This window comes from Panthera pardus, unplaced genomic scaffold (assembly GCF_024362965.1).
Source record: "Panthera pardus isolate Hobbes unplaced genomic scaffold, ASM2436296v1 HiC_scaffold_20, whole genome shotgun sequence".
Lineage (NCBI taxonomy): Eukaryota > Metazoa > Chordata > Mammalia > Carnivora > Felidae > Panthera > Panthera pardus.
The window spans coordinates 93,357,810-93,368,341 of record NW_026526766.1 but is presented as its reverse complement, the minus strand read 5'-3'; the positions used below and the strand labels follow the sequence as shown (position 1 = coordinate 93,368,341).

General features: G+C 54.2%; 2 protein-coding genes across 6 annotated transcripts in view; one reads left to right on the top strand and one right to left on the bottom strand.

Moving 5' to 3' along the window:
- Positions 1–1,023: 1,023 nt before the first annotated feature.
- On the bottom strand, positions 1,024–1,676 carry MRPL41 (mitochondrial ribosomal protein L41). The gene has a single exon (XM_019438367.2). The coding sequence runs from the start codon at positions 1,563–1,565 to the stop codon at positions 1,158–1,160; it is 408 nt and encodes a 135-aa protein (XP_019293912.1). The 5' UTR covers positions 1,566–1,676; the 3' UTR covers positions 1,024–1,157.
- Positions 1,677–1,893: 217 nt separating this feature from the next.
- PNPLA7 (patatin like phospholipase domain containing 7) overlaps positions 1,894–10,532 on the top strand; it is a 63,740-nt gene continuing 55,101 nt past the window's right edge. For 3 of the 5 annotated variants that reach the window (XM_019438346.2, XM_019438349.2, XM_019438351.2), the window contains exons 1-9: positions 1,900–2,008; positions 3,375–3,406; positions 5,075–5,149; positions 5,316–5,403; positions 5,893–5,972; positions 6,940–7,031; positions 7,212–7,352; positions 7,928–8,087; positions 9,611–9,691. In XM_019438346.2, coding sequence (XP_019293891.2) covers positions 3,377–3,406; positions 5,075–5,149; positions 5,316–5,403; positions 5,893–5,972; positions 6,940–7,031; positions 7,212–7,352; positions 7,928–8,087; positions 9,611–9,691 — 747 coding nt within the window. In that variant the 5' untranslated portion in view covers positions 1,900–2,008; positions 3,375–3,376. Of the gene's footprint in view, positions 2,009–3,374; positions 3,407–5,074; positions 5,150–5,315; positions 5,404–5,892; positions 5,973–6,939; positions 7,032–7,211; positions 7,353–7,927; positions 8,088–9,610; positions 9,692–10,532 lie in introns of those variants that run through there. The other 2 variants (XM_019438347.2, XM_019438350.2) reach the window with 2 other exon arrangements.

Sequence of the window (10,532 nt, the reverse complement as noted above, 5' to 3'; positions counted from 1 at the left end):
TTAACTTGGGCTCAGGTCACGATCTCACAGGTTTGTGAGTTCAAACCCCACATCGGGCTCTGTGCTGATGGCGAGGAGCCTGCTTGGGATTGTCTCTCTTCCTCTCTTTGTATGCCCATCCCCCATTCACATGCAGTCTCTCTCAAAAAACTTTAAAAAAAACAAAGATCACCTTATCATGGCACCAGAAGTGCTTGTATTAGCCTCCTATGCAGGTAAACAAAAGGAAGCCTACACACATTGAATTGCCTTAGCGTGTCATAAACTTGAAATATTCCCCATTGTGGCGTTAGTAACCTGAGTAGCTTCCGAAGCTTGGACACATACTAACTCCAAGAACATAACTGGGTTTGTGACTCATCTGACTCCCATAGTTCATTCTTGTCTCTCTGGAAGGAACAGTAGTTGAAGTGCAGGCTAGTGTAGAATTTGTCAAATTTCTACCAATATTCTGTTGTAGGTGATCAGAGTCAGAAAACACACACTTCTTTATTTTCTGATGAAAATACAGGGTCAGAACATGTAAGAAATCACTCTATAAAAATGATCATTTCCCAGCTAATGGTGCATTTATTTCAACACAAGAATTTGAACCCTCCTTAAGAGTTTGTGTTAATGGTATTTAACTAAGGGTCAATTAAATATGAAGCAGAATACGTAAGACTTCGGGGACTATGCACTGAAACCGGGGAACCCAGAGGGGAGACTGTAGACGACGGGAGGTTTTGCCCCCAGAATAGTTGTTTTTCAACCCATAAAGAATATGCTGACTGGTTTCGGGAGTTAAGAATCTGGGGGGACAGATAACCAGTGTTGTCATGTGGCACCATGTGCCTTGTGAATTCTCCTTCCGTGTCTTCTCGCCCTTGGCCTACCTCCCCAGAACTTTTTGGTTGGGAAGACAGTGCTTCCAGTTACACCGGGAACAGGGCCTCTGTGCGAGCTCTGCCTCGCTCACTACACCTGGATCTGTCATGCCGCACCCTTTCATCTCACAATGATCAGATGCCAAAACCAACACCGGACGGTAGCTAAGGTCTTTAATAGGAACAAAACGAAGGAAATGCCTCCCCGCTCGCCCACCCCGGGACCAGCGGTCGGGGGCGATGGCCGGACGCAGTCCACAGGCACACCCAGCGGCTGCCACTCCTCGGCTCCTAGCGCGGGAAGTTCTTGGGGTACAGCTGGAAGAGCTTGCCTTCCTGCGTGGGCTCAAAGCCGTACTTGTCCAGCTGCTCCGGGTCGAAAGTGCCGTCCCTGTAGTCCTTCTCGATAGCAGGTGCCACTGCCTCCCGGAACAGCTGCTCGGCCGTCAGCGGCACGTCTGTGCCCGCCGGGACGCGGTAGTTCACATAGGGCTTGAGCTTGAAGCCAGCCAGCTCGGGCACCACCAGCTCCGGGACCATTTCCTTGACCTGCACGAACTTCCCGTCGCGGGCGTGCACGCCGGTGCCCTTGGTACCACGGCTCTTATAGAAGGTACGTGGGCCCCGCTTGCTGGTCCACCTACTCATGCGGTCGGCGCCCCGCACCACGATGCGGGCCGCCCCGCTCAGGAGGCCCATGCTGGGTGGGTCCTGCAGGATGCGAGCGTCCTCCGAGCCAGTTCACGCGTACGAGGCCGCCGCCAGGCGAACTCTTGCGGGTCTCCGCCGCACGGCACTCAGCTTCCGGCTCCCGTGATGACTTCCGGCAGTCCGCGCGGCTTCCGGCGCCGTCAGGCCTCTGCGCCGCAGCAAAGCAGCTCCGATTGGCTGCACTGCGTCCAATGCGCAGCCTCCACCCTGCGAGTGGGCGGGACCTCCAGACCCCGGCCAATGCGCGTGGAGGTCCGGCGTCCGCGGCGGGGCGGCGGGAGCGCGGACGTCGGCGGTCCGGCGGTGGGGTAGTGACGGGAGCGCGGACGTCGGCGGCCCGGCAGTCGGGGTAGTGACGGGAGCGCGGACGTCGGCGGCCCGGCGGTGGGGGGTAGTGACGGGAGCGCGGGCGTCGGGCGCGCGCGGTCCCGGTGAGTCCCCGCAGAGCGCCCTGAGGTTCTGGCTGGTCCCGAGAGGAAGGGTAGCCATTAGCTGCCCCACCCGGTGACGGACGCACACCGCCCCACAGGCCCGCGCGGCCCTGCGCTGCGCGGTGAGCCGCCTGTGGGAGGCGGAGCCGTGTCCTCTCGGTCGTCCGGACACTAACCACCGCTTCCAACCCCAACTCCGAGGTCCCCCAACCCTGAGTCCCGACCCCGCTGCCTGTCAACCCAAGCCGCCCAACTCCAACGGCCTTCAACCCCGAGCCCCCTAACCTCGACGCCCCCTTCACCCCGACACCCGTCAACCCCAACGCCTGTTAACCCCGAGGTTTCCCAACCTGATGACCCTCCAAAATGACACCCCCAACCTGGATGGCCACTAACCCCGGTGCCTCCTAACCTGCCGTTTCCCAACCCTGCAGCCCACTTGCGCCCCTTCCCTCTGGCTCTGTGCTGTCCCAGATGGAGAAGCAATGGCTTCCACTTTGCCTCCCTAGCACGTACTGGGGGCCATGAGCTCTACCCCACCTCAAATGTGCAGGGTGGGGTGCGTGGGGAGACTGCCTGGTCAGGGCACTAGCAGACCACAGAGCTGGGGTCAAGGGCGCTGCTGGCCTTTCAGGAGACTGAGAAGGAAGGTTCTCCATGTGGTGGCAGAGGACACAGGACATTTGACCCAGGAGAAAGTGGGCTATGACCTTGCATCTGCCTTCTGCATCCTGATTTCTCTGGGTGGGATTTTGGAAGAGATAAATCCTCCCTTGCTGCTGCTTTTCTAAGGGGTCTGGGAGCCACAAGGTGAAGGCCCCAGACCTGGCTCCTCACCTCTAGACAGGGGTAAAGTGAACCAGGCAGGTCCTCAATTCATCATCTCCTGGACCCAACACACCCACCTTGAGGTCAACCACACCGGATAGGAAATCCCCTGACACAGGCCACTAGGTGTTCTCACAGTCTGCTGCCTGGCCTGGCCCCACACACCCCTACCTCACCCCCCAGCCACAGCCTCATCGCTGAGGCACTGGGAGCTCCTGGCCGCACTAGGCCTTGGCTGAGCTGCCCACACCCGCCCTTGACCAGCTGGGAGAGGAGTAGGACTTGGCTGCGCTTCGGGGTTCCTGGGCAGCCATGGGAGAGCTGTTTACAGAGAGGGAAGTGGCTCTGGTGTTTCTCTTCTTGGAGGACACAGCTTTCCACCAGGGTTTTCCTTTCAGTGAAGACATAACTTAAGGAGAAGAGGAACCCAGGAGAAAAGGCTGAAAGCATTGCTCTGCCCCATGAGCGTGAGTTGAGGGAACATTTGCCCTGAACCAGTGCTTCTTTTCACCTTGACTGTTTTTTTTTTCATTTTTAGCCATGAAGCAAGAGGAAGATGCCAGCCCAGAGGTATGGAACTAGATGGTTCCGGGGATGAATCAGAGCCTCAAAATTCCCAATTAGGGGTGTTTCTGCATTTGCTCTGTGGGCAGCTCCTTGAAGTTGGCTAAATGTGGGAGAGGTGGTCTGGGCCCCTCTGTCTCCTTGTCGGATCTTGAGGCCACTTCTTCTCTGAGGTCAAAACTCAGTTCCTGCTCCCCCTTAGGACTTCTGCTTGTTTGTTTAAAAAAATTTTTTTTTAATGTTTATTTTTCAGAGAGAGAGAGAGAGTGAGTGTGTGAGTGAGGGAGTTGTAGAGAGAGGGGAAGACACAGAATCCAAAGAGGCTCCAGGCTCTGAGCTGTTAGCACAGAGCCTGACATGGGGCTTGAACCCATGAACTGTGAGATCATGATCTCCACTGAAGTCAGATGCTTAACTGACTGAGCCACCCAGGTGCCCCAGACTTCTGCTTGTTTTGATGGGAGTCTTTTCCTTAGTGGAACATCTGTAGCTACATCACAAAGGCCTTTCTCTATTCCTGAAACAGAAAAGTAGATACATTAAAACAACCACGAAAGCCTGAGATGCTCAACCATACGAAGTTATATAACTAGATTATGGGACACCTGTGTGACCCTTTCCGTGGATATCCCTGGTTGTCCCCAAAGCAGTGGTTGAGCTCTAAGGGACACACTTAGTGAAGGGTGTGGTTGTGAGTGCTGTCATGTTGAGAGCTGAGCACAATTGAGGCCAGGAGATGCCTCAGCTCTGAAGCAAAAAACTCCCACAACTTCCATTTGCCTCCTGAACCAAGTTCAAAAACATGGTTTTCTGGACCACTTACTTATTCTGCCTTGAGGCAACCAGCATTCTGCTTTTGAGACCCTTTTCTGAATGCCCTTCCATTTCACTGGGGTTTTTGGTGTCTAATGCTGGCCTCTGCTTTAGTTCTTGGCACTTGTGTAGAGACTAGAGAGGATTAACAGGGGCTCCCTGCCCTCTCCTCTTCCTGGCCTCTTGGGAGGAGGTGTGTGGGCGCCAGGAGGAATGCACAGTGGCTGCTTGTTTCACTGGTTTCTCTTGCTTGTTTTCATCTTCATCATTTTGGGGGAATCAGCCAGTACCCTCAGGTAGGTGGCCCCAGCCATCTGCCCACTCACCCTCCTGTGCTCACTTTTCTCTTCCTCCTCCCTCTCTTGGGTCTGGACTTCAGAAGCCCCTAAAATCTCCTTCTTGGGGAGTGGTCGGTGCTGGTAAATAACCTTTCTCTGCTATGAGCTGATATGCCGTGTTCTCAGAATCCAGGGGGCTCCTTGGGGTTTCTCAACATTGCTGCGGTGCAGGCTTCGATGTGCCCTGGCACATGGCTGGCAGCACACGGTGTTGTGGGGTGCACCCCTACTGGCTAGCCGGGTTTGCTCCTCTAGACTTGCATCTGAGGAACTGAAAAGCTGAAGATTGAGGATTCCACACGGCACAGCTGCTGGCCCTTCCCAGCCATCCCGCGGGTGGCCTGGGAGGTCGGGTTTCTCTCTCTGTGCTGAGCAGGTGCGCTCGGAGGACCTCAGCAGCCCAGAAGATCACTTCTCCCAGGGCTGCTGACTGCCCTTCTAACCAGCAGCTTTATTCTTGCGGCCCTGGGAAGCCAGGGCCATGCCTGTGTTGGCCCTTCGTGACCACAATGTTCCCTTCCAGGCTGGCTTTTGTCTGGGTCCTGTCCTGCAGTCCTGGGGGCTGCAGTTGACGGAGCAGCGGTCACAGTCTACCATGGTAACCGCCTTACGTGCCTCCTGGTGACGGGTGGGTGCTGGGATTTGTGGGCTTGCTTCACTCCTGGCTGCTTCTGTCACCTCCGTCCCAGCCTGTTGCCGGGGTAGGGAGGGGCTCTGCGGCAGCCTTGCTGACAGGTGCTTTGTCTGTCTGTGACCTCACCCAGCTCGTGGGGATTGTGATTGGAGCCCTCCTGGCCCTCGCCCTTGTTGGCATCACTGTCTTTTTCGTGTATAGGAGAGTTAACCGATTCCGTGAGTATCTTACTTCAGATATCCACCTCTATGGGGAAGGGACAAGGGCTTGGGAGAGTGGGGGAAGGTTCGGTGACCTAACCCCTGTTGTGAGCTTCTAGGAGCAGCCCTCAAGCCTGTGGTGGCTTTTGGTGGGAATTGCTGGCCTGAGGCTGTGCACGCCAGACCTATGGGATTTGAGTATGTTCCCAGCTTTCTCGGCTCGCAGAGACCCTTTTCTGAATGCCCTTCCATTTCACTGGGTACGAAGGGCTGCGAGTCCTGTTCAAAGGGCTGCAAGTCCTGGTACGAAGGGCTGTGAGTCCTGTTCCCTGTGATCCAGTCTGTGCCAGCCTGGGCCCCAGACGCTGGGTGCCATTCCCTGACACCATAAACCGTAGCAGGGGCAGGATAGGCTCGGTGTGTGTGCCCTACGGGCTGCTTGGCAGAGCCTTCCTGCCTGCCTGTGTCCCAGCCGTGGCTCAGGAGACCCCTCTGCTCCCCTTGCAGGACAGGTACAGCCCGCTCCGCAGTACAGATTCCGAAAGAGAGACAAAGTGATGTTTTACGGCAGGAAGATCATGAGGAAGGTAACTTGTGCCGCAGGCCCTGTGTTCCCACAGGCCCCAGTGCAGTGGGGGCCCCAACAGCCTGCAGCTGCCCTCATGCCGCATTGTGGGGTCTTCCTAACGTTCAGAGACTGTTGGCCAGAGCAGAGACGGAGGGCTCATTGGCCCTTTGAGGTGCACATTCGTCTCAGCTAGAAAAGAGGACAGAGTCTCTTTCAGGAATATTCTGGGGTGCATGGACACACAGGGTTCTGGCCATGGTGCTGAAATTGGGGGTCCTGCCAAGATTTGGAAGCTAGGAGGCCTCACTTCTCAGTCTGGTGGAGCCCTGCCTGCTCACCCCCGGTCTCTTCCGCTCCCCTGAGGGCAGGAGGGACCCCACACTTCCCAGAGGCTTAGTGTACTTGAAATACGTGTTTAAAATAACTCCTGGTATTTTAAAATAGTCCCGATTTGTTACTTTTTCTGGATAAGCAGTTAATTCATGTTCTTTGTAGCAAACTCGAAATACCACACAAGAAGCCATGTGAGTCCTTAGGTGGACCTCCTGTTCTCCTGGCCGTGAAACAAAGACACACTGGTGCTGCTTGCAGGCCATGATGCTGGCCTAGAGCCTGAACGGGATAGGGCCAGCTTTTAAAAGGCGGTCGAAAGGGGCTGCTGTGCCAGCGTGACAGAGGGGAGGCTGAGTGTCAGCTTTGCAGGCAGAGGGAACACAGGCCTGAGGATCCAGCACTCTGAGAATGCTGGCTGTTTGGTGATACGGCCAGGTGGCACTTCATCGTCAACGGCACCAGGGATGGTTCCCTGTGCCCAGGGCAGGTGGGGCAGGTGGGGCAGGCAGGGAAAGACCCTCGGAGCTGCTGTCACACCTGCAGGCAGCCCAGCTCCTGAGGGCTGCGGTTGACCCCTGAGGTTGACCCCTGAGGCTGAGGCTGGGTCCAGTAGGTCACAGGGTCGGGACTCGGCCTTTCCCTTCACCTTGCAGGTGACCACGCTGCCCCACACTCTCGTGGGGAGCACGGCTGCCCCCCGGCAGCGGGCAAGGAAGAGGACCAAAGTGCTGTCTTTGGCCAAGAGGTACTGGGAATGTCCTTGAGACCACACGTGCCCCAGCTGGCCTCCCTGGCGGGCCCTGGTGAGCCTGCTGGCCATCGCTGCTGCCTATGGCTTCCCTGCCTCTGGGTTTGCAGTACTCCTGCCATCTGCTTCGAACCCCTTTGGGCTTCTGCTCCAGAGGCACGTATCTCTGCTTTGTAGGATTCTGCGTTTCAAGAAGGAATACCCAACCCTGCAGCCAAAGGAGCCACCACCCTCCCTGCTGGAGGCGGATCTCACAGAGTTTGACGTGAAGAATTCTCACCTGCCATCAGAAGTTTTGTACATGCTGAAGAATGTGAGGTGAGACCAGCCGGGTGAAGGAGGCTGCAGGAGGCCTGGGGCTGTGCTCCCTAGGACTGCCCGAGCTAAGTTTACCTTCCCTGGCCGTCCGCACGGCCTCTCACAGCTCTTTCCTGTTTAGTTTAGTATTTGTTTACTAATCAGCATTTCCGTCTTCGTGAGGAAACTCAGAGCAGCTATGGGAAGTGTGTGGCTGGATCAAAGCTGCAAGTCTGGGTTCCCTTCCATCTCTGCCCAGAAACCCCATTCTTTCTAGTGGCGCTTCACCATCCAGGAGGGGTGTTCCGTCCACCTGCTTTTGCTTATGTCTCTGGTTCAGATTCATAGTCATGGCTCGAGAGTTCTTCGAGCTGACGGGAAAGCAGTTTATGGGAATTCCCGAAGTGTAAGCTTCTGTCCTGACAGTGACTCCAGGTGGCCAGTGCTGCAGGGTCTGCTTCTCTGTGAACTCTAGCCCTGTGGGTCTGACCAGCAGTGCCTGTGGCAGTGGCTGTATTTGCATCAGCCTCTTGGAAATGCTGTCCTTCCTTCTCTCCTTTCCAGAAGGTGTCCCACATGTGCTATGGTTCTTACAGGGTCCTGGGCCACTTTGAGAAGCCACTCTTCCTGGAACTTTGCAAACACATGATCTTTGTACAGCTGCTCGAAGGGGAACACGTCTTTCAGCCGGGGGAACCAGATACCAGCATCTATGTAGTGCAGGATGGGCGCCTGGAAGTCTGCATCCAGGACGCGGTAAGAGCGCCTGTCACGTGTGTGGATGGCCCCAGGGAGTGCAGAGCAAGGTGGAGGGTGTGGGTCTGTTGTGTATGTTGTTTGTTGTGTTTCTTTTTTTTAAGTAAGTTCTACACCCAACATGGGGCTTGAACTCACAACCCTGAAATCAAGAGTTGCATGCTCTACCGACTGAGCCAGCCAGGCGCTCATGTTGTGTTTTTACTTAGATGTCTGTCATTGAAAACATTTTTTTAAGTTTTATATTGAAAAGTTAGTATAGCATTTTAAGTTTCAGTTCTTTGGGGAAAATGGCACACTTTGGTCCCGGCATTGGCACACAGCTGCCCTTCAGTGTTGGTACGTTACCTTCACTCATGCATGTGGGGGTACCCATGGGTTAGTGGGTTCAGCGGCATTCGGTGGTTTTCTGCCTTTTACCTGTTCTAAGCCTTTTGAGATGTCTCTCCAGTTTCCCGAGAACACCCTCAGCAGTTGGGTGTTGACCTGCCACCATCAGTTGTACCCTTGCCTGTTGTGAATGATTTTAACTCTAAGAAAATAATTAAGGTATTAATTCAGCTGGAAACGCAATACTTGCTTCCTGCCTCTGTTAATTACACCCATGAATCAGATGTCCCAGGGAGCAGCTTCCAGGCCAATCAAGCCTGTGGAAGTCTTGCTTTCCAGCAGAATGTATCCTTTGATTTGCCCAGGGGAGTGACCCAGGCTTCCCACTGCTTATTATTGTTGAAGCAGACACTCAGTGAGCCCCAGTCTGCACAAAGTGGCCCCTGACCTTAGGGAAGTCCCCACCTGCCAGGACCCTGGGGTGGGCCCTGACCCATAATGGATCCCACATATTCTTTGGGTTTCTAGATACGATGTTGTCCGGGCAAAATTACTGTGTGTGTGTGGCTTCATCCCACACTGGACTTGATGGGATGATGAGAGAAGAAATGGTCTTTGTCTAGTTTCCTCCCATTTGGGCCATATCAGCATCCAGGGTTATTGTTTCCCAGCTAGCCAGCCTTTCCTGAAAATGTGACTTTGGGCCAGAAGGAAGGGTTCTTGGAGGGTGACCAGGGCCAAGTTTGAACAAGTTCAAAAAGGAATTTCCTGGGTGAAGCTGAGAAGTTCCTGTATTAAATAAGCACCTACTTTTCTTTCTCTTTTAATCCAGTGGAAAAACACATCAAAATGCTATTATTTATGCCAGTAACAACCGAATTTCGTCCTTAGAACTTTTTGTTTGGGCCAGCACACTCACTTAGGTTTTATGAAATTCAGTCTAAGTCCTCCTAGTGAGAATAAGCCCTGGGTTGAAGGGCCACGCCCAGGCCGAGCTTCCTGATTGCTCTTAACTCATCTTTGTTTTTTCTGTCCTCTGCTTTGGAGCTTGCTCCACCTCTAATTCCTGAAGGTCAAGTAGGGCACAGCCTAACCCTCGGGACAGGCGACAGTGGAGGCTGGGTTGCCCAGCTGGCCTGGGCTGGGCTGAGCCACCTGTCAGGGGATGACTCTGCTCTGTTTCCTGAGTGCAGGATGGCACCGAGGTGGCGGTCAAGGAGGTTCTGGCTGGAGACAGCGTCCACAGTCTCCTCAGCATCCTGGATGTCATCACTGTGAGTCTCCCGGGTCTACCCAGAAGTCACCTGGACAGCATGTCCCTCACTGCCGAGTCCAGTTCTCCCCAGTGGCGAGGGGCTGGCCTAGGACGGGAGGGACCCCCAGCAGGTCAAGGGTGTGTGGGAAAGCAGCTGTAACTGTGTTGAAGGAGAGCTGGGCATTTGCTCACGGGTTTTGGCTGTCTCTTAAATGATTATTGTTATATACACGTGGTCTGAGATGCAAAAGGCACAAATGTTGTGAGTGAAAACACTTCCTCTCACCCTTCAGGCCCCAAGGCCCCTTCCTAGGAGGGCCCTCCCATGGATCTTCTGTGGTAACGGGTGTCTCTCTGTTGTTCCCAATCTCCTGCTGTTGACTGGTTTTGTGTGCACGCCACTCCATATGTTTGAGGACCAATTTGCAAGACAGATCCCTAGCAGAGACTTCCCAGGTGTGAGAGTGCACCCCCCACACGCCTGAGCCACAGTCCTGCGGGAGGACACCTGTGTCCTCACCCCACCAGCTAGGGAGCCATCTCATGTTTGATCTTTGCCAGTCCAGTCAATTAAAAGATAACATGAAATGTTATCTTGGGATTTTTAAACTTTTTATCATGGTACACTTGAAACATATTCAAAAGAAGACAGAATCGTAAAATTAATCGTGTGTGCATCACCGGCTTCAAGAAGTCTCGGCTCAGCATGACTATTCCTATCTCATTAACTAGAATTTAATGTTTAATTTTCTTTTTCTCATGAGTAAAGTCTTCATACAATGAAGCAAATCTTAGGTGTCTGCTACTTGAGCTTAGATAATGCACACACCTGTGTAGCTCAAAAGGTGGCATGTGATTGT

Excerpts from the sequence above, each read along its gene's own strand:
- MRPL41 (XM_019438367.2), bottom strand. The coding sequence starts at position 1,565 with ATGGGCCTCCTGAGCGGGGCGGCCCGCATCGTGGTGCGGGGCGCCGAC.